The sequence below is a fragment of the Camarhynchus parvulus genome, chromosome Z (assembly GCF_901933205.1).
Source record: "Camarhynchus parvulus chromosome Z, STF_HiC, whole genome shotgun sequence".
Taxonomy (NCBI): domain Eukaryota; kingdom Metazoa; phylum Chordata; class Aves; order Passeriformes; family Thraupidae; genus Camarhynchus; species Camarhynchus parvulus.
Genome location: NC_044601.1, coordinates 53,344,931 through 53,368,875, shown reverse-complemented (window position 1 = coordinate 53,368,875; position 23,945 = coordinate 53,344,931). Strand labels below are relative to the sequence as shown.

Below are 23,945 nucleotides of genomic sequence, written 5' to 3'. Positions count from 1 at the left end.
TTGCATTGTGCAGGGTGTGGCACTGGACACACACCACATCCCCAGCCTCACCACATCTCCAGTCTCACAGCATTCCCAGGCTCACTGCATCCTTGGGATTGCTTTTTCCCAATGCCAATGAGATTAGCATAGCCTCACAAACAGGTGTTAACTGAGTACTGGGTGGGAATCCCAAGGAAACTCTTTGAGAGGTGCCAATAACTTAGGTGACAGCTATAGCCGTTTCCTGTTCCAAGAGAAGGGCTTCGTGTATTATCCACTCAGTCCCAGAAATAGAGATAAATCTTTATCTTAGACATCAAAAATAGCAGATACTGCATTCATTGGGTCATAAATAGGGCAAAATTCAGAAAGATGCACAGGTTAATGTGCCATGTGAACCAGATTTGCTTTCAAATTGTATCTTCTTTGCATGGTCTGGGCTTTTAAGGTCTTTTCCAACAGGGACACAGGGTAATTCAATTAGAAAATTCACTTCCACTCAAGACCTCATTTGTCTTTCAGAAGGAGCAGAGTAAATAAGAACCCCATGAGCCACAGCACAAGAGAGTGGCTCTGCCTTCCACCTTGCTCATTGATCAGACTGACAGAGCACATCTGCCTCCGAGGTCTGGAGTTGGTCTTTGTGCCCCTGGCAGCCTGGCTGCAGGAGTGTCAGCAAGAGCCAAGCAGCTGAAGCAGAAATAACACCAAGCAGGAAACAAGTCATTTCCATGCCACTGGAAATGCATGTGCAGAGAGCAATCATGTGTAGCCTGCAATTGTGTTCATGAATAAATATTTCAGCTATCATTCATATTTATCATTCATAATTATCAACTATCAATACTGGTTATTGCTGGCAGTGGCCTTGTGCTGAACAGTGATGTCACTGGAACTCAGTTTAGTACTCAAGCTCATGTGAAAAACGACAGCAAAGCATGTTTTCTGCCAATTTTAATATGAGCTCAGCAATTAAGCAAAGCATTCTTTACAGATACTTCATTTGGGGAGCAGAGGGATTGTTTTGTGGAGCAAGTTAGATAATTTGGATTAGCCAGTAATGCATCTCTATCAGCAAACACATTTTCTTTTACAGGCATTCCCCAAGGGATAAACCACTTGAATTTATATATTTGTGATGTGTCTTCATTTTCTAGCCATGACCAGGATTACCTGCTTTGAGGGTGACACACCCTCTAAATGCATTCAATATGCATTTAGACAAACAGTACTATCCTATAAATAAGATCCTGACTCGACTCAGATGACTGAAAATATAGAAGGACCATATAGACTGGGACTGGAAAGTGGCAAATCAGAAGAGATATTAAAGACATAGATAAACTCAGAAATACTATGAAGAGATTCAGGCTAACACTCTTTTTTTTAAATATCCCAACATAGTGCTAGTTATTTAGTTATGCATGACAGAAACTTACTTATGCAAAAAAAAAATCACATAGGTTTAGGAAACAACCAAACAAAATAGCAGTAGAGAAAGCTAGAGAAAGTTTGTAAATCTCTTGATTTACATTTTGGGTAGGTATCCAATATTGGCCACTGGTGCACACAGGATAATGGGACAGATGGACCTTTGCACCAGTGTGGCACTTGTTACATATCTACCTTCTGAAATTGCTACTGAAATTATCCCAGTCTTCATGGGTTTGTAAATCATATGGAATCCGCATATGGATTCAATGTGCACATCTTGAAAAATTGGTGATAACATGGAAGAAACAGCACTATTTTTTAAACTGTCTGTGGAAATTACACCTCCAAATGTCTTAAAACTCTTATCCAAGTGAGAAATTTTAAAACATACTATGTCTCTGTCACATACAACACATTTTTCTATAAATGAATCTGTTTACTCAGAAGGAAACAATAGCAAGGCCTTGTGAATTTTAGAGCTAACCTGACTTCTGAGGAATACTAATGTTCAAATGGCACCTTCTGCTTTGTCCATTTGTGTAATGCTTGTAAGTCAATATGTCACTTTGTCTTGATAAAGGTTAAGTGCAGGTAATGGATTAATTGAATTATTTGGTGTAATGAAAATAGTCCCAGAAGAGCACTGATGTAAGGAAACATGAGTAAGATTGTGGACTACCAGCAACAGCTGAAATAACTTTTATTTCAGACATGCAGATCATGACCTGACTTTTAAGTGCAGTGATCCAGCATATGGTTTACAGTGGAGTCTTGGAGGAAGAATCACCATTGGTGGTTATTTTCTGGAATGTCAAGGCAGATACATAACTGGCCCAGTATCATTCAGTGTGAATATTTCAGTCTTCCTGGACTAGCACCATAGCTTTACTGTGACGAGTATGTCACAGTGAGCACTCTTTTCCTCATTTTAAGTAACTCAGACATTATATCCTACCGATGAAATGTCAGAAGTAATTTAAAAGCATTTTACCATGCTCTCTCCTAGTTTACCATTTATAATTTATGATCTGTAGACTATTACTGTGAGGTTCACAAGCAGCAACAGAAAGCCAAGTGAATTTTCAGCAGGCCTAAATTTCCTCTAAATGAGCTGTATTTTTCCATGCAGTGGAAAAGACAGGTGACATCTGCAGATGAAAGAATAAAATAAAATCAAGTTGTGCCATTTCAGATAGAACTTTTTAAACACCTAGTTTTTTCCAAAAGCAGTTCCAATTTTATAAAAGACAACAAGGAACTGATCCATCAGTTAATTCAATACAACCACTTCTCCGCAGAGAAGCAGAAAAGTGTGCACTGTGCTTTTGTTAAACATTGCTCAATATACACAACTGCACACGGAAATTGATGCCTTCCCCATGTTTTAACTGTTAATGCATAAACCAGCACAAACTCTCATGACCTAAAGTCTGCATGAGGAACTTTATTGTTCTCTCACTTCTTTCTTTCACATTGGGATTTACAGAGGTTTTTTTGTTCACGCTACCTTAAAATATCATAACAAAAGAAAGAAGGAAGAAAAATCATTTTAGGCAGTCAGCCTAAAAGATATTTTCTTTCACACTTTTTGAAATGCCTAATGTATGTAGGGCCAAATTCTGAGCCTTTTTAAACATGAAGGCAGGATAAATAATAACAATAACATTAACAATAACTAACAATAACAAAATTTTTTAAAATGTATTATTTCTATGCAGAGAAATTTCCATGTTGGTCAGCTTAACTACTCATTATTAATAATTCATCCATTTCCATTAAATAACTTTAAAACATTGAATCAGGTTGCCCAACTACCTCTCCTACACCACCAATCACACTAAAATGATGTGATCATCTGCAATACTAGTTGTGAATATTTAAAATTTAAATTGTAAAATATTTAAATTTTTAAAAAATTAAATCCCAATTAAGGACAAAGTAGCTAGTATGGAATCAGAAGCTGAATGTGTATAAATCAGGTTCCTTCCACTGAGGTGAAATAATCTGAATTCCCTATGCAGTGAAGGACTATCTTCAGTTCTTCATTTTTAAATGTGTGTTCTCATTTGCAGGACTGTTAGATCATAGTAGAGATATACTCAGTCATTCAGTTCAGTTGTGTGCAACAAAAAGATCAACCTTTCCTTGTTTCTTCCTGGAGCCATGCTGTCTATTCTCTTCCAGCCGAGCAAAATTACTCTAAAAGAACCTAGTTTTTAGTACTCAGTTTGCCATGTTAAAGTGCACCTTGCTGAGAAATTTAATTTAGTGAAGGCAGCCTTAACAGCACTTGGGATGGGTGATAATTGTAGGATCAGACCTTTCTTTCAGGAAACAAACCCCAAGAATTTTGACATTTCTTTTAAAAATAGATCAGAGCTAAGCCGGTAGATTAGTTAACAGTTCCTGTTTGCTGGAGAAGAAATCTTTTCAAACTTACTCAGCACTTTGTGTCAGATGCTGAATGTCTGCGGTCATAATCTTAAATTCCTGTTTCTTTTCAGTCAGCTGTTTTTTCTTTTTTCCATAAAAACAAGTAGTTTCACAGGACTCAGTTTCCCCCAGATGTCATACTTTTCAAGAACAGGGTGTCTTCCTTGAAGAACATTTGTCTTCCTCAATGCTGAGTTCATGAAAATCACTCTGATCACTCATTTCTCTCCCATTCCCTTCACATGCAACATCTTCTAGAGAAGATCTGCCTACTAATGGCTTGTTTCATAAACATAACCAGTACAAAAGCCGTTCTCTTCGTGTTCTGCAGAATAATTCAGTGCTAACAAGCTGTGAGCTCAGAATTCTAAGAGGACTGGCCTCTGTGCCATTAAAAATCTGTTATGATTGATATACAAGCATAGATGTAATCAACAAATGGAACTCTTTCTTCAATGATTCACTAACTGTGATCTTTGGATTCTATTATTACAATAGCTGGTATCTACAAATCATACTATGGCCCCTAAATCTGCCCCAGAGCATGCACAGCACAGCACAGCAGGGTAAAACCCATAACAGCAATTGCCCCGCTGTCTGCAAGACTCCTGACTTGACCTTGGGTCAAACCAAACTTTTCCAACCTCTTTCTGAGGCTTACACAGATGATGTGATGCCTTGTTCCATGAGTACCTTTCAGCGGAAGTGATAACTGCACCAGAAGGACTGGGTAGCCCCAGTACACATCCTTCTGGACAGCTATCACAGGAAAATGGAACTTTTCTTTGGAAAAGAAAAAAAAAAAGAAAAAAGCACTGACAAGTTCTTGTGCTTTTGGAATGAAATTTAAAAGTAATTTTTCCTGGATAGGAAAAGAGAACAAATACCAGCAATAGGAGCTCAGTCCAAAGAAGCCAATAGAAATTTTATTGTTGGCATTTTTATGAACAAAACACATATGAAATTGCCACTCATAAAAACTGGCTGCTTTCTTTCTCAGTTTTGGTCTTCAGATATAGTTGCAGCCACAGCTCTGCAAACTATCGTATTATCAACTTGTAATGTCAGAATAAAACAAAAAAGTACAAGTTTCAGAAAAAGTGAATATCATGCAGACAGTCATCTTTAATCAGTGTATCATTCCTCTAAGTCAGCAAGAGTACTATAGAAATAAATAACTTCAAAATAATAATAGATAAGGACTACCTTATTCTTTGTGCACTTTGAAGCTGCCTTGTTATTTAAGCACTGGGACAGTAACTTTTCCCACTATATTCTTCCCCCTGTATTTCTCTTTCATTTTTTGTTTCTTCATCAGACCAGTGGAAAATAAAATTGGAAAGCATAGGTGCCCATGGAACAAAGGGAAAACCAAGCACTGCAGGAGTGGAGGACAGAGGGGATCTGCAATAGTGAATTTAGTGTAGTTTGTAGCGTCATCTTTCCAGACAGCCCAGCAAGAGGCCAATTGCTCAACTCGTCATGTTTCAGTGAAAGAGAAACCCATGACTATTTCAACCAGGAAATGTTGACATAATGGAGTTACTAAGAAAACCTGAATCTTAGTAATTCTCTGTCTTAGACACATTGCAAGCAAGGTCACCCAAGTTTTATGCACATTAGTACCACCACTTTTTTTTTTGTTTTGCCTTGAAAGGCCTTATGATAGTCAAACAAAATGGTTTTGTTGTCAGCACACAAAATAAAATAGCGTTTTCCACAAACACATGAAAAAGAAAATGTTGAGCCTGTAGCATGGTTGTATCCTGTGAATAGATTCATTGCAAGGAAGGGGAACTGCCAAGAACTGCCACTAGGACAGATTCAGACATGTGTGGGTATCTGCCTCCAGTTGCTACCATTATTGCACTTTTTATGCCCTTGAGGAGACATTAATCATGTATTCAGGAATTCTCTCAGTATTGAAAATTCTGGACAATGAGCAGCCTGTCAGACTACAGCACTACTCCACCATACATTGAAAGAGTCACTAGTGGAACTAGCCATAGCTGGATTTACAGAAGATCAAGACAGTTAAATTCAGCTAAAGGGACTAATTCAACAATTGTAGGCAAGGGCTCTATGGCATAAAGCAAGCAGGAGAAAGGCAGAGTTAGCTGAGCGATCTGAGCAGGATGAGCAAGGCACAGAGAGGGATCAACCACCTCATGGTGGTTGGGACCTCCTGCCCTTGTTATATTACAGGTGGGTTTTTCCCACTGCGTTGGGAAAGGAGGGGGTGGATGCCACTGCAGGCACTGACTGTCTGCCCGCTGCCCACTGCGGTGATTGGCATGAGGGGAAGTGAGAACATGAGTTGTAAAACGTGACTAGAGCCTGTGCCCCTGCCTTGGCACCCCAGACTGCTGCCAAGTCCTTGCAGGGACCTCTGCTTTCAGACCACTTTCAGATCTCTCTCTCCTATGTTCTCCTATTAGCAGCAATTCACTTTCCATGCTCTCCTCCTTTTCTGAGACTGTAATATGACTGAATTGCATAGATTTAATCAAATTAAGCATCAAAAAATTCTTTTCAAAACATAAATATGTAAACCTTTGTGTCAAGTCAGCAAAGATGATCATCATTCAGAGTCAAGAAATGGTTTTGGGGACAAACAAAAGATAAGATGTAGGTGTTTATTTAGCCATTGTTTTCTGATGCTCTTAATATTTAGGCACTGGAGATGTGCGCAAATGGTCTCCATATGAAGACAGTCTCCAGCTAAAGACCCTGACTAAATCAGTGTGAATTACAATGCGAAGCCAGATTTCTAAAATCTTGACAGGCATATTTAGCTACCTCTTATTATCTACTTCCTCCTATTCAGAGCAAGTGATCATGGATAAATCACAGGTCTGCACATTTTGTACATGGCGTAAAAATTGTCGAAATAGTTGAACTGAAATATGAGGAGCATATAGATAAAATTTTAATTGCTTGTCTTAATGTTCCTGCCTGCTGCTAAGTTTGAATCCTTGAATTCTCTTCAATCCTCGAATGCTCTTCTAATCAACTCAGGAATACAAAATGTGCCTTTTGTTTAGGAAGTCATAGTATATCAACTTCAACTGAAGCAAGCAGAAATGAAACAAACATTGCTTACATTTTCCTGCAAAAGTGAGTGACCAGCAGTAAATTCTGGGCAATGAAAGGGTTTTGTTTCATGACAGAGAGATCTCAGGCAAAACCAACCATGAGTACGTGTCATTCTCTATTTATTGTGAAGTTGAGAGGGGAACACTAGTCTGCCTTTAACATTTGAAAGCTAAAAGTCATGTTCAAAATATTTTCAAGTTATTAGTAAAATTAAGGTCCTTACACTTGCTATAATTCCCCAAATATATAAATACTCTGCTTTGAATATGTACCTCAAATATATAGTTATTGCCATTACTAATGTAACCCAAATAATTGGGTGCATTCTAAAACAACCCATTAGGAGTCTTTCTAATTGATTGGCAAACAATTTCTTTTGGGATGGTATTACCATCTAATGGCCTTAAAAAGCATAAAACTACTGAATAATTGAATCCAATTTAAATTCCACTCTGAGGCAGAAAACCCACAACAAATCTGTTCTTGCTCAAAATAATCTTTTGTTGTTGAGACTTAAATGTTTAATGAATTTTCTGAAACCTGATTTTATTTATTTTGCTGATATATCATGTTTATAAGATACTGCGTATTTTTATGATGGGAAAGGCTCATGTCATTTACTTCTTCAGCTGCAATTAATGGTATACCTGTTTGGGGTTTTTTTTTGTATTGTAATGATTTTCATTGTTTTCACCCTAGCAATTTAGCTATTATAATTCAAAACAGTATTGTCAAAAGACAAATAAGAAAATGAGCTTTCTAAAAATAAATCATCTTGGTTTTATTTGTATTTTCCATCATTTAATTTAACACAAACATTTATTTCCTGATTAAGGTGCTCAGGACAGGCATACAGCACCTACCATGTGGGGCTCTGAGCAACTGGGTCTAGTGACGGGTGTCCCAGCCCATGGCAGGGGCAGCGGAATTAGGAAACTTTAAGGCCCCTTCCAGCCTAAGCCATTCTATGATTAGAAATACAGCAATACCAAAAACTTGGCATCAGGGTGTTTCACAATATTTTTGCCTGAGAAAAAAAAAAGGCAAAAACACACAGGCTCAACCTTACACAGTTTAACAGTCTAAACCTTACACAGTTTAACAGTCTAAAAAAGTTCATTAAGGAAAGGTTACTTACCCTGCATATCCCCAGAGATTCTGACCTCTTTATCATTTACTTTGGTAATTTCCACTGATACAAATACCTGTTCTGACTACTGTCCTTTTTCATTGAGGACATTAAACAGCATCTAGGTGTTATACAATTAAAAAACCTTTTAGGAATTTAAAAACAGAGTGAAAAACATATTTTCTTCATTTTTCCAAGAATGTGAGCAGTATACATAGTGGGAAAATGCAGGCCAAACCATGTAGAATATTTTTCTTCAGTATTGTAGACACTTCCTGCCTTGCTCATTGAGGTAGATAGGTTCATTTTCATGCTAATGTCATTTCCTTTTGAAAAGGAATAGTGATTTCTTCTGTTTAAACATGAGGAATGACCCAAAGGTTTCTGCATTGGTCAGTAGGAGAGCTGCTCTGCTCAGGGAGCACAGCACGGTGACGACTGTCTTTGCTGGGCTTTGCACAGGCCCCCAGCTGCAGCCAGGTGGTTCCTTGACTCTTCCAAAAAAGAGTATCAGTTTACAAAAGCCTAAGGAAGTACAGGGCAACCCTTCCAGATTTGCTCTTTCCTTCCAAGCCTTTAACTTCCTTCCCAAACCAAAACTTGACTAGTCTTTGAGAAAAACATCTGCTAGGACAGAGACTGAATGCACTGGGGCCAACATTAAAATTTAAGGCAGCTTTGATTAGACTCCAAAATGCCTGGCAGAATACTTACACCATAGACTGATTCCAAGAGGTAAAGAGCATTACCAAGAGGTAAAAAGCTGTTATTTTAGAACATTTGACACCAGCCTGTTTGTTAGAGCAAAGTGTGAAATAGTTAAGACTCGAATGATCCTCCCACCACCGCAGAAGCCCATGTGTTCAGGCAGGCAGTACCTACCCTCACTGGACCCAGATACTGGAGACTGTTGGAATGGGAGAAAGTAGAGGCGAGGAAGGGGAGAATTCATGTGTTGTGCCCATAAGGATGTACTCAGGAATCAGGATAGGCCAGCCATCCATCTCCCCCTTCTTCAAGGAGATGAGGTGAGTAGATCTCTTTGCTTGGCTGCTGGCATTCATTTTTTACTTTGTTCTTTCAGGACAGCACTTGAGCTTGGCAACACTTTACTCTGTCCTTGAGTTCATAATTTTTCAGACTTTAAGTCTGGTCAAGCCTGTGTATGTCTTTGGGTCTTCATATTTAAGAAAGGCTTAATCTGAAAGCTCAGTTTGAAGACTTCCCAATAAACAACAGTAAAATGATGTTCCCATGTATGTTTTTGCAATGCTTAAGCTGTGCACCACAAATGATTTCTACTCACTCTGCCTTTTTTTGTTACCTTGGTTACTTGTTAACCTAGTACAGGCCATCATCAAGACAGATCTTGGTCATTTTCTCATAAAGCAAAATATTTGTGACTTACTAATATTCTCACAAGAGGGAGAAATTTGATTTCCTCAAATATCTCTCCTCACTATAACACTGGTCTAGGTTCCTACCTTTACAAACATGGACATCAGCATCAAAAAATCTATTTAATTTTGCTCCTATCAGTGCTGCATGGATATAATGCTTCTTCCTTAAGCTACTAGAGCCTAAGATTATCCTCTTTGACCTAAAACTGGGCTGCAGACCAGGTTAAACTGATCAGGTTTTCTACTGTCATCTGCATTCATGTGCAGGTCCTGTTCACTTATTTCCAGGAAGAGGAAAAACTTCATTTTGGCTTTTTTTTTCCTCAGATATTTTTACGTGTGAATGCAGTTGGAGGTTTTTCCAAAGTCCACTCTCCTCCTGCAAATGAAGGACAGAAAAGAAAAAATGGAGTCAGAAGGGGAGAAAAAAAACCCAAAACCAATAACTAAGAGTACCACAGGAAGAAGAAGGGGAGGGAAAACTTTGGCAGTGTGTTAATAACATCTATCTTTGACAATCACAGAACATGTCTTAAAACAATTCCTCACTCTTCAATTATCTACAAAAATACCATGTTACTAGGTACTGTCAGTGTAGCTGTTTTACATTTCAGTGTTTTAATATAAGAAACATCATAAAATTACTGAACTGAATTGCAATCCTTCCTTTCTAGCTTGTTTTTCCATTGGAACCACCCCTGTACAACCATGCCATCTGCCTGTCTGCCTGCCATCTCCAAATTCAGTGCAACACCCACCTTGAGCGAAGTTTGAGAGAGGTGCAGCATTCTCAAAGATGACAAGTTATTACAAATTCATTGGAAAATTAGCAGCCGAAATGGGGAAAGAAGCCAAATTAAGTATCTCATGGTGAGTCAAAGTCAGATCCAGCTCAATGTCTCTATTTGAAGAGGCAGCAGCCATCTGGCCAGCATGTAGGCACATTTTGGCTGGTTTGTCAAGACACAGAATCACAGAATCACAAAGTAACAGAGTTATTTAGGCTGGAAAAAATCTCCAAGCATACCTTTGACCGATCACACCTTGGCAACTAGACCGTGGTATTAAGTGCCCCATCCAGTCATTTGTTGAAGACATCCAAGGACAGTGATTCCACCACGTTCCTGGACAGCCCATTCCAACGTTTAACAAACATTTCTATGATGAAATTTTTCCTGAAGTTCAACCTGAAACTCCCCTGGCATAGATTGAGGTTATGTCCTCTCATTCTGTCACTAGTTGCTTGGGAGATGAGGCCAACCCACCTGGCCACAGCCTCCATTCAGGCAGCTGTAGAGAGTGATGAGGTCACCCCTGAGCCTCCTTTTCTCCAGGATAGACACCCCCAGCTCCCTCAGCTGCTCCTCACAGCACTTGTGCTCCAGACCCTGCCCCAGCTCCATTGCCCTTCTCTGGACTCTCTGCAGCCCCTCAGTGCCTTTCCTGCAGTGAGGGCCCAGAGCTGGACACAGCACTGGAGGTGTGGCCTCAGCAGTGCCCAGCACAGGGGGACAATCCCTGCCCTGGCCCTGCTGGCCACACCATTGCTGACCCAGGCCAGGATGCCATTGGCCTTCTTGGCCACCTGGGCACAGCCTGGCTCATGTTCAGCTGCTGTCACCAGCACCCCCAGGTCCTTTCCAGCCACTCTGCCCCAGCCTGTGGCACTGCCTGGGGCTGTTGTGACCCAAGGGCAGGACCTGGCACTGGGCCTTGTTGAACCTCACACCACTGGCCTCAGCCCATGATCCAGCCTGCCCAGATCCCCCTGCAGAGCCTACACATGTAGCTCTGGATCAGCAACAGGAAATACAGAATGTTTTCTGTGTAAGACTGGGGGCAAGGAGCTGAAGGTGAAGCTGAACAAGGGCAGAACCAGGGCCTATAAAACACACAACCACAGGAAGGTATTCATGTTGCTGCTCCTCATCTCCCACCATTTAATATTCAAGAAATTACCACCTTGTTAATGAGAACAAGGAAAGGAGAAGCACTGATAAATTCTGGACTCAGTGCCAGATGATCACTGGCTTTAGTTAGTTATTTCACTATAATAAGGAAAGAACAGACAAGACACTGGGAAATTCCATTAAATCTGGAAAACTCAAAGAGATGACAGCATTATACAAACACACCTGTTATGCCAGATTTTCCCAATGTGTAGTCATCACCTCACACCATCCTTACTATATGCAAAAGATCACTGTGCCAAATGAAATATTTGAGCTGATTAAATTTTATATCAGCTTCCAATAAAATCATTTTATTTACACTTGATGGGACCCTTTCTTTGTGCCAATATTGCCCCTAACCTATTTGTAGCTTAGACATGTTTAGCTCTTTGTATTGCTTTCAGGTAAGTACAGAACCAGGTTTTGAAATGCACTGGCCTGAGAAACCTGGCAAGATGTCACAAGGGATTCTGCACCCTTATGTTATTATTCCCACTCTCAAAAAGCAGCATTTAATAAAAGTTCATTCAGCAGCAGGTTTGGGCAGTGTTCTGTGAAGGCTCCTGCATTTTTAAAAGCAAGTCAAAATAACCTCTTGCAAAGTGGTTCCAAAACAGCAGGGGTCTATGAGTGTGATTTTGTGTGGTACTCATCCGAGAAAGAGACTCTACCATGGTGAAATCACATCTGCCAGCTGGGCCCATTTATTGGATGTTAGAGAAAACAGTAGAAGATAGAGCAGCAACTGGAAAACAATCTGTCAAGACAAAGAAGACATAGTTGAATATAACCCATCAAAACTTGAAAACCAAGTAAGCATTGTTGCAAAAGCAATGGGAAAATGTGTCTGTTGGGTAACTGCTGTGTGACAGTAAAATGTCAGAAAATTTGCTTTGCCTGGGGCTGCAGGAAAGTGTGATGATATGATTTCTGTGGGACCATTTATATGAGAACTGAAAATAACAAAAAAGAAGTCGTAAAACAATTGGAAAAGAAAAACCCTTGGTATTAACATCTACAGGTGGTTGTCTGGAGAAGAAAATGTATGCAATGATGTTGTTGCAGAATACCTGAATACTTAGACAAAAACATGCTGGGAGTCAGTGGCTTTACATTAAAAAAAAAAAAAATTACAAATAAAACCATCAAGGTAGTGTGTTAGACGTGGAGCATTAGATGTCTGAAAAAACTTTTCACAGTAGCTACTGATACAGACCTGGAGCTGCCTGTGTCAAACCAAAGGAACAAGGTCTGTGTCGTGAAAGAGAGGTTGGTTTCCAGCTGTGGGCTGCAGGACAGGTCCAGTCTCCATTCACCATGGACTGCCAGCACTCACCAGTTAGTGACTCAGATAACAGCTAAACCAGCTCAGCAGTCCTTCCCAAAAGGCCCTGGAGAATCATCTGCAAGAAAACATATTTTCCCTTGCTTTTTGCACATAGTAATGGAAAAAGAAAACTCACCTGGCTTAGTGAAGTCTTGATTGTCTGGAGAGCACCCTGCATGATTTAGTGTCCTCTTGCTCCTTCAGTATTTTTGGAAAGAGCCTGTATGGCTCACAGGTTTGGACTCTCTTCTGGGAGTGAAGGGGACATTTTCTCAGTCAGAGACAGAAGGTTTAAATCTGGATTTCCCCAATATTACATGAATGCCCCAATCATGATCCTTATCTAACCTCACCAAGACTTTCCCAGAGTATGGGATTTGCAAACCTAGTGGCAAGATGTAGGCTAGAGCTGGATCACTTGAGACCCTGAACTGCCCGCCCAGGCTCTCTCCTCCATCAGTCAGCAGAGTGTAAATCCCAGGCAAGCCCAAAGAAAGGCCATTCTGATTTCAGCATCTTCGAGTGAAACCAGGCACTGTCAGGCTCCTACTGGGGTGTTGAAGGTTTAGTGAATGCTGGTGTATGTCATCAATATGCAGGTATGGTGATTCCAGGTCCTTGTTGCTCTTTATCCTCAGAGTGAAAGAGCTCACTTGATATTCTTCCTTTTTATCAATGGCTACGGCCAACCCAGGAGATTTCACAGGCTGAGCAACACCCTGGTGCCAACAGTGCTTGCTCCCATTACACCTCTGTGTGAGATTCCCCTGAGCCAGGTTGGAAGGAGCAAATTGACACGGAGGAGTCACTTCCAATCAGACAGGCTACAGATTTGCTGAGTAATTATCCAAGTTTCCAGCATCCATTTTATTTTCAAAGAATGTAGGCGTCCTGTTTGTCTGCCCTAAAAGCAAGAAAGGCCATGCTACTTCCTGTGTCTGTGGAATCTTCAAAGGCAGTTTGCAGAGACTTTGAGTCAGGCATCTCCCTCTTTCCATATCACGTGCTTGTGTAGAAGCTATTAGTCACTTGTGTCATCTATTCTAGCATGGGACAAAAACTTGAGCTCAGTCAAATGCTTTGTAAATAGAAGTATCTCCTAACAGGAAAACAACTTTCATTCCTCTATGGAAACTGTAAACAACAAAACAAAATACCTTTTTGAGATACTTGCTGGAAACTTGCTTTTGTATTTCTTAGGCATATGCTGTCAGTATAACCAGCTGGATGATTTACCCACACCGCATCCAAACACATTTCCAGTTACAGCTGCTCTGCACTTGCTAAAGAAAGGCACTCAGTTTTAGTGGACTCTGCACTGGCTGTACAAACAACTGGAATCATCATGTTTGCTTTATTTTATCAATAGCTAAGAAATAAACAGGTCCATGTCTTGCATACCAGAAAAGAGTGTGTAGACAAAATAAATTTTGCTATTTATTTCAAATTATTCTACAGTTACCCACATGTAACAGGGTTGGTGTATTTTTTCCCAAAGTAGTAAAAGTTGGACAAGTTGTCAACAGCAGCCAAGCTATTCTTTGAAATACACATATCAGCTTCAAGATGTCTGGAGTTATAAAGACTTTCAAATATTTGAAGAACTAGAAACCTTCTGTTCCAAAATCTATGTGCAGGAACATCTTGTCAGTGAACTTTCCCATAAAATAAACGTGTATTGGTGACTTGTGGCCAATGAGCAATTAAACCATGTAACAGTTACTGAAGAGAGATAAGTGAATTCCTAGGCAGTCAGACTTGTTAAAGAAATGAAGAATGACTTAAACTATCACTGAGGTAATGGGCAAAACTGCATTCAGTATGTACATCCATCCTATACAGATTGTAGCACTAGTGCCTGGAAGGAGATGCACTGTTTACAACTATTCCAATATCTGACAGAGGGTCTGATTTATATTATATATTTATTTATATATGTGTGTGTATATATGTGTGTGTGTGTTTATATATTATTCTTCTTCTGTGTTTGTGTTTCTCAAAAAAGAGGTTGGTTTTTTTTTTTTTTAAGGAAGATAAAACTCTAAAGCAGAGCACGTACTGAGCCTTTTCTTAGCAAAGTACTGCCCTCTGATTACAGCTGCCAGCCTGAGAACTCCCCAGCAGGGTGGCAGTAGGACATCTGTGAAACTAGATCAGGGCTCCACTGCCTGACAGCCCCTGAGAGTAACTTCTTCCTCTGCAGCTGCACTGAAGGTGCAGGAGAGGGCCTCTCTCTGAAAGCAGGAGTGCAGAGAGGCTGGGCAGTGAAGGCTCTTGCCCTCTGTCTGTGCAGCAGCCTAGTGAGACATGAAATAGGCTGCTAAATGTCCAAGGTCTGCCAAGCACAGCACAAGCTGAGCTTGGTGTTGAGGGAACAAGCTGCTGCTTCCTGAGCTGCGGAGTCACACAGAGGCATCATGAACCCACCATTTTACAACTTTCAGACTTTCTGGGGAACCAAAAAAATGGAAATGGGTTTAAAGTGCCTTTAAGTTTAAATTGTGGGTTCAGATTAGAGTAGTCCATTACAGAGATCGGTGGTGAACAACCATTACCTCCCTCCTTGTTCTTGAATGGCACGCACAGAAGTACTTGTCTTCTGAGGGCAGATTCCATGCTGAGAACCAAGGAGATGTCTCTGGATCCCAGAAATCAGCCCATAGAGAAGACTAAATGAACCTAAGTGCTGCAACCAGGAACAAGGTGACTTCAGGAAGGAAAACTGGCACTCACTGGTGATTATATTGCAGCATTCCTAGAAGCGTATAGGACTTTAAACGGCTAATACACATTGAGTCAATGTCTTGCTCAGATGGTTAATGAAAAAGGCAGTTGTTTGTTCTAGTTGATTCATCCCACTTCTGCTTACTTTTACACCTGATCTAATCATATCCTTGTGCTGCTTTTCAACAGTATTTTGTGCAACCATGTCTAAATGTGATCAGCTCTCCAGATATGTTCATTTCTTCAAAGATTAAGCTCAGGTCCATTTTTGTCTGTAGTTAGCTCAGTGCTCAAAATCAAGACCTCTGCTGCCTTACTTATAAATACCTTTTGTATCTGCAGATTGCTAGATTTACCATTAATCGTTAATTGCTTCCAATTAATACAATCAGTCAAAATCCAAAGCAACTCCATCCTGTTCCTTTCTGCACTTTGACCAAAACACTAGGAACACTGCAATTCTGTTTTAAAGGTAACATTCATGCCAACAGACCTAACATTTGAATTATATCCTAGGCAACTTAGCCAGTCTGGGTGGTGGTTATATAAAGAAGGATTTTAGTGATCTGATCTGATGAACTCCACCAACTGGACTTCTTGAAAGAATCTTCTCAAGTCAAAATTCAGAATGTTCAGGCCATAGATTCTTTATTTCTAACAGAAATAACAGCTCTTTCCAGCTACAGAGCTAACAAAAGAGAAGGCAAACAGAGCTTCTAGTTCTTGACACCTGTCCCTAAGCAGGATTCTCCCTTCTAGGAGGAGCAAAACTCACCTTGACACTTTCTTTTCCCAGGCAGTGTGGCGGATCATAGCCTGCTTGCCTAAGGCACAGCCCAGCACATCATCTCTGTCTTTCAAACAAACCCATGGGTCTGCTTCCAAATTACCTTCCCATTTTTAGAAACTCCATCTAATCCTAGAAAGCTTGCTTCTGTAATCCTTCTGTCTCTCCCTGCCTCTCTAACCAACTCCTTCCTCAGCACTCACTGCCAGCAAAGCAGCTTCCCAGGGGCTTTGCATGTCTCAAAACGACGTCCTACATGCCTCTCCCTGAGAGATTCAATTTCATTGATACGTACTTGAATGTCTATACTTGTATATGAAAAACAAGTTCTTAATTACTTATTTTTTATCCTCTCAAGAATTTTCTCACCAATGTGCTTTCATGCACTACATCTTGTACCTATGCAAGGTGAAGTGTATGAGCTGGAGCAAATCACTCCAATACGTGTGATCAGTCACACGTCTCACGTTGCATAAATTTATTCAGATCTATTGTCTGTGTTCTTGCAAGGAATTTTGACACTCCCATCCCGATTCTCAATCTGCTCCTCCTTTGTTTTTCCCCAACAAATTTATGTGAAGTAATGCCCCTCTCACTGTGAAGCCATGCAAATGTTTCACAGCTAAAACCTCAAACTGCAAATAACTTGAAGTCTAGCAGTGCCTACCCACATGTATAAAGCATTCCCACAGAAACAACCAAGCAGGAAGACTGGAAATGAGGAAATGATCACGTAAAGCAAGCATTTCACCATGCAGAATCTCCCTACAAATAGATGTGAAAATATAGATTTCACCAGTTGCAATGAAAGAACATTTTGTTCTGGGACTGAGTTTGGGATATGCAAGCTCTGGCAGGAATTACTTAGCTTGAAATGAGTGAAGATAAATTAATACACTTTCCATTGAATATGCCAGGACAATTATTTTCAGCTTGTATAAAAATATTCACAGAATGTATTTCAACATAGCATCACAAGGACTGACTTGAAAAAAGCGGTGCAAAGCAGACTGGAGGCCACGTAAGCAGACTCTCTGGTGAATATGGAATCGCAGAAGGTAGCAAAGGCTACTGCAGCAAAAGTTGTACCTGGCCCTCATCCATACGTAAATAAAAGGAAAATGTAAAGGGTTTATGACCATTTCTGTCCTATCTTCTTTTCTTTCCAAAGCAGTATTTTCTGAGGTGTAGGAGGGGGAGACAACTCATTACTGCTGACAGATTTCTGTGCACAGGGCACTAATGCATGGCGTACAGGAAGCTGCTCCCCAGGGCCACCAGCATTTCTGATGTCTCAAGAGGAAGTTCCTTACCCAAGTTTACAAGAACGACTGCAAACCAGCTAAGTTCTGATTGAGAAAAAGAATGGAGTTCAACAGTGCATTTGGAGCGAGGCTGGAGTGACGGGGTACTTTCAATCAAGATGAAAATCAAAGAAGAAACAGCACTAATGTATTAACATGAATGTATTTAAGAACTTGATATTTTAAAATCAGATGCAGTTAAATAACAGAAAATCTTTCTGAAATAAACCCAGTGCAGTCCTGTTTGAGCAAGTTCAAATCAATGCATTTATTTTGAGGTTACATTCCTGCCAGTGCTGGACATGGCCAGGTTAGGTGCACAGTGAGAAGTGTCTCCTTTTCCAGCCACACAGATTAAGTGGCACTGGGCACAGCACAGCATCCACTCCCAGCACATGTGCAATTTAAAAAATGCAACATTAGAAAACTCAGAAGAACACTGTTACTCGTAATGGGATTCTCTTCTGTCTCTGCACTTCAGAGGTCTTTTAAAAAAGAATAATTATAAGCATGGATTATAAACAAAAAGTTTATTGATTTAGTATATGTTTTCAAGGCATTTTCATGTTGCAGTTTATAACTCCATTTGGTAAAAAGGGGAATCCTTCAGAAACCCCATCTCCACTAAAAAAACACACAATTCCAAGGGCAAGGAAAACAACCAAAATATCTAACCCAGATTCTGACCATAAAACATGTGCATTCTTAGAATCTCAAAAGAATCCATAACCACAAAATGGGGTAGGTTTTTTTGCATTTTTTAGATTGACTGTAATTTAGGAAACCCAGTATGAGATTCATCCCAGCTAGATTTTATCATCTCAAACCTCGACTAGCCAAACCAGAGCAGATTTATCTATATTACATATCTATGTATGAACAAGATAAACCATCCTCTGCCAAAGACTATTCTGCACTGTCCAGAGGGAAAGTGTAACATAACCAGAGTTCTTAATTTTGGGGTTTCTTCACTAGGGATTCAGCATGGGATTTTAAAGCTAAATTCTTATGTAGTTATCAGTTACAACATTGTCTCTGCATTTTGCATTAAACCAAGTAATCACTGATTAACAATAAACTTACATTCATACAAAGTTTTCATCAAAACATTCCATAATATGGCAGGCACTTTGGCACAGTTGTCTCACAGTAGCAAAAACTGAGGAAGAAAACTGAATGCTGGCACAGTTCCCTGATTAATTAGATGTTAAGGCTGATTTTAACTATAAAAACAAAAGCAAAACTGAAAAAAACCCTCAATGCTTTAAAAATTGAGCAAAATGCACATGATATAATCCTATAATGGCTAATCTACTGGAAATGAACATCTCTTGTCAACCAGAACCATTTCGGAAACAGAGTACGATTTCAGCCCCTTATGCTAAAGTCAAAAGAGCCAGCACAAATTCTACCACCTTTTTTGATGTTCTTATATAGTGCTTTTCTCTCCTACCATGCAAATGCTCAAACTCAAGAATGCCCATTGAATTGCAGAGTTATAACTGAATGGCAGTTTCTTTGATTATTATGTCACAGTGTCATTTTTTACTCCATCAGCCCTATGTTCCATCTCCACCACACACTAAACACCACAAATTAACATACAGCTGTCTTTACACCGATACACTTATCAAAATCTCATAAATTACACATTCAATTTCTGTATATTTGTTCACCCGTCACAAGCTGACAGTGTGGATTCTGTCACCAGACTTCAGGAGTTTTCGGCAGTGCACTATTTTGGTATCAAACTGTAGGTGCACTGCTTGGAAGGATTTGGAGCATGAGGTGTGTTTTGCTCTTGACAGGAAGGTCCCAGAGCTAGAAAAATGTGAAGCAGGCTTCTTCATGTGTTACAAAAGTGCTGAGATTAAAATTTTTTACTCCTCTTTGGAGTGTGTCCTGGAGTGTGTCAGGTTGCTGCTACTGTCTAGAAGGCATTGGAGGCAGGCTGCACCTGGCAGCTGGGATCTGGAGAAAGCTGGTGTCTGCTCAGTGTTGGTAGAAGGGGTCCCAGCAAATGGCAAAAGACATACAGCTGTACCTCCACAGAGGCTGCAGGGGTGTCCCTGTGGTGGCTGGCAACACCACCTCTGGCTGACAGCTGCTCAGGAAAGTCCCAGAGACCTCCTCTGGGAAAGCAGAAAAGGTCCACCACACAGATCGACAGTGAGATCCAGCTGCGACACCAAACACCCAGAGCCCTTTACACTGATCACATGCTTGAATGCCACACCGGCATCAGGGAAGACAGAGTAATGACAAATATAAAAACTGTGTAACAAGGCTCTAATACATTTAGTTTGAGCATGTGAAGGTTTCATACCTTTAGTCTCTAGTACTCTAGTAACTTGATCAGCTGAAGACATGGCTTGTATACTTTCCACTGACATGGACTACTCTTCTTGAAACGGCCTCTAAAAAATGCACCACAATCATGTCTGCCCATGGCAGAGTTGGTAGTGATGAGGATTACCCCCATTGCTCCTGTGTTCAGCTCCCAGAACACAGCATTAAGCACAGTTTACATCTGGCCCACCCTGTGTGTGAAAATTTCCCATAACTAGAATCTCTAAATGACAGAAACACACTTAATCATCAAAAATTTTAAAAATCATCCAAAACAAAGTAGTATGAGATGAATAGCACCAAGGATCTTGAGGTCAGCAAATCCACTCCATAGAAGTGAAAATCACAGTACCTAAATAAAATTAGACCTAAATAAAAATGATAGTCCAGAGTTTACTGAGTGGGTGCAGTGCTGAGACTGCTGAGAACAGAGTTTTTACAAAGAGGCTGGATGGAACCCGTAGCAATTTAAAAGCTAAAAATAGATGAGAAGTTCATAAGAGGTTGTTAATAAGAGACTGGTTATTATCACAGTGCTATTTCCTTGAAGTCAGTTCATTCTTTGTAGTCAACAGGAATTATATTATTTGTTCTCAGTGGAAATAAAATTGGGCCTTAACTGGAGACTGCACATCACTACTGAGCTTGGATTTTCAAAAAGAGTGAAATATTCCCTTTGCACAGAAATTATTACACACTTTATCACCAGAGCAAAGTTGGAGTACATAGTACTTGGTAGCAGTGCATAAGGCATATTTGTTCAGTGTTCTGGAAGATGAGGGGTAAACTGTGAAACTTCCAAAGAGGATACATATTACCTTGCAGGATTGCTTCTGTCAGTAGCTTCCATGACAGTATGCAGCCCAGCCCAGATTCTACTGCCATCTGCTTGAGTACATAGATTGCAGAGAAAGTTGTGTTTGCTTCACTAGAAGCAGAATTTACCCCTTTCTCAGGAGCAGGAATTTTTATGCACATCCAGACATAATCTAAGCCTAAAGGTAATTAAGCAGACAGGCTGACTGACAGATACTCAGTTTTTGCCATGCAGAGTACAGTTAAAGGATATATTTTAGCAGTTTTCAGACACTAAAGGCTAGAGTTCAGTATAAAATCAGGAAAAAATAAACCAAAACAAAGAACAACAACATCTCACAGTATTCCACCAGAATCCTTATTCACTGCTATACTGTTGTTGCTGAATTGAATTCTGGATATCAAGTTTTGTGACCTGTCAAAATATGCAGTTTTGTTTCTTTACTACTGGCCTCTGAACAGCCTTCAGGTTAAAATTACATTATTGAAATTAGCATCATGGAAAAATACTTATTGAAACAATCTGAAGTTCTACAAAGAGAAGTAGTGATTCAGAAGGAATAAAAGACCTTTTCAGCAAAATCAGTTTAAAAACCCCCCAACAATTCCATAAAAATATATAATCCATGACAGAATATTCTATTTTACCTTTCATGATAAATAAAAAATACTGCATACATGGGGTGCACTCAAAATCCATAAGGCCAAATTTCCCACTGAATTAAGGAGAATTTTGCTGACATACCAACTGCAAATCTTCTGTCATGGCCACTGTAATCAGTAGGATTTCTGTTATTATTATTTCACAGGTTCACAGGTATTTAGATTTCATCTAACACACAGTGTATCACTTGACCTATAATAAATGAGTGTAATAAAGAACAAATTATATGTCAACAACATATATTCACTTTTCCATATGACATCAATTAGCATGACCAAAACTGGTGTAATTATACCCAGTACTGATTGTGCTTCAAAGTTGGGTTTGTTTTTCGACAATACTGGATCATTTCAGGATCAAGATTTAAAAAACTGTTTTTCAGATACCTTTCTGAAGTTGGAGAAGCCACTGTAGGAAGCAGCTGCTCATGTTTTACTGCCACAAATGTAGAGGCTGTAGTCCTCTCAGCCCCCTTCAGGAGAGGAGTCACTGTGACAGAGGGCACAGTCAAACTCCGTTCCAGACATCGATCTGCACTACTGAGGATTGCATTTGTTTGACTTTTGACTAAAGGTTTTGTCTTCTCTTTCTTCTGACACATTAACGAAATGCACACACAAGTAACAGCAATAATGAGTAGCACAGACACTAGGACCAGGGGAATAATAATGTACCAAGGGCTGCTTTCACCTGCCTGCTCTCTGGGACTCCTGGCATTAACCTGGTTTGTAATCTTCAACTCCATGGATGCACTTGTTCCCACGGCCTGATTTAGCAAGGGACTTTCCTCATGTAGGTTTCCCCAGTGATTCTGCCCTGGCCACATGGTTGGCTCAGTCTTCTGTGGTGCTATTGCAGGCCCTTCGTTCTGTGAGGAGACTAGTGCCTCATCCTTTGAGGCAGAGTGAGCCTTGAAAGTGGTCATGCTGGTTGCAAAAAGCACTTCTGTTGTAAAACCCTGCACAAGTGGAGGACTGTGTGGCACAATGGAATACTGAAAACAGCCAACAGCAGGCTGCACAGCATCTGCCTTGAGTATAAATGTAAATGAGTCATTCAACAGATCAATGCCCGTCATATTTGTGTCTATATCTAGAAGCAAAACACCACTATCAATGTCAGCCTGGGTGAACATCTGAATATCTTCAAATACTGCATCATTCACAAACCTTTTCTTAACAATCCTCCCGTGCAAGGGGGGCACTATCACTTCAAATCTAGGATTGCTGTTTGTCAAATTGGCTAGCTCAGAAGCATCCAGGTCACTGCTTCCAAATTTATAAGCTGCTTGATTTGAAATCTGCAGGTCAGATACAATTTGTACTAAAGGCTTCACTGTGATGTTCAGCACTTGTCCTGTTAGATTGCCTTCTGCAGTAAAAAGCATAAACTCCAGTACATCACTGGAAGCAGTAAGATTTGTCAGGTGGTAAGAGAGCCTTCCCGAGTACAAATCTGCCTGCTCAAATTTAGTAACCTGCTCATTTCCAATCATGAGGTGCCCATACTTGAGTGGCTGAGTTATTTCATACATAATAGTAGTGCTTTTTCCATTTGTGACGGCTGAAAGCTGAACGTCAGTAATAGTGACAGATGTCTGGCCCTGTGGCAGCACAACATTGGTAAGGTTGACGAGGACAAGAGCAATTGGTACGACTTCAAGATTGAACAGTTTGTATAAAGGGCGATGTTTACCATCAGTCACACTGAAATAAAACACCCCAGAAGATGAACTTCCATCCTGTACAAACCACACTTTACCACTGTCAACATCAGCTTGTGTGAAATCTTTTATAGAGACATTGAGATTGCTTTTCATTGCTAAGTAACCATTATTGGGGTTGCTAACAATGGTGTATTTCAGCTCAGCTGGAGCATTATCTAAGTCTTCAACTTTCAGATTCTCTGCCCCCAGCATTGACATATCTCCCTGCAGGACTTTCAAGTGCAGTCTTTTAGTCTTCAGTTCTGGAGACTGGTCATTCACTGGGAAAACAGTGATATTAAACATCTCCTCTAAAACTTCACTATGGGGCTTTGTAGGAGGCTTGCTCTTCAGGTTCAACCAAACAGCAAAAGTGAAATTGTCATATAGAGATTCAGAATTATCATGTATGTACATAATTCCAAATTTGTCCAGTACATACTGGGAGAAGTTAGGCTTTTCTTTGGTAACGTTTCGTTCTCCAACAACCATCATGCCATGTTGGGGTAAAGACACAACCTGATACCAGACTTCATATGCAGAGCGCTGTACATCAGGTAGCTTAATCAATAGGTTTGAAGCATCTAGATTTGTTTTGTTGATTAATACTCTACCTCCTTCCTGGACTACGGCACCTGGCAGAAATGAAAAGATAATCTTAGAAACGGAACAATTTATAGTTGCACTATTTCAGAAACTACACATCAAACACTGATGAAGCTCAAAAATTTTTATCCTTTGTGGTATCCTTGATTTCCATGTCATGGCTAAAAATATATTATCACTACTTCTAAAATACAATCAGATATGAAAGACAAGATTTTTGACTGATGCATACGCTAA

The 23,945-nt window shown here is 40.0% G+C and overlaps 1 protein-coding gene across 1 annotated transcript in view; it reads right to left on the bottom strand.

Annotated features, from left to right (window-relative positions):
• Positions 1-18,090: 18,090 nt before the first annotated feature.
• LOC115915402 (chondroitin sulfate proteoglycan 4-like) overlaps positions 18,091-23,945 on the bottom strand; it is a 37,115-nt gene continuing 31,260 nt past the window's right edge. Inside the window, exon 10 of the mRNA XM_030968785.1 lies at positions 18,091-23,737. Coding sequence (XP_030824645.1) covers positions 21,687-23,737 — 2,051 coding nt within the window. The 3' untranslated portion in view covers positions 18,091-21,686. The remainder of the gene's footprint in view (positions 23,738-23,945) is intronic.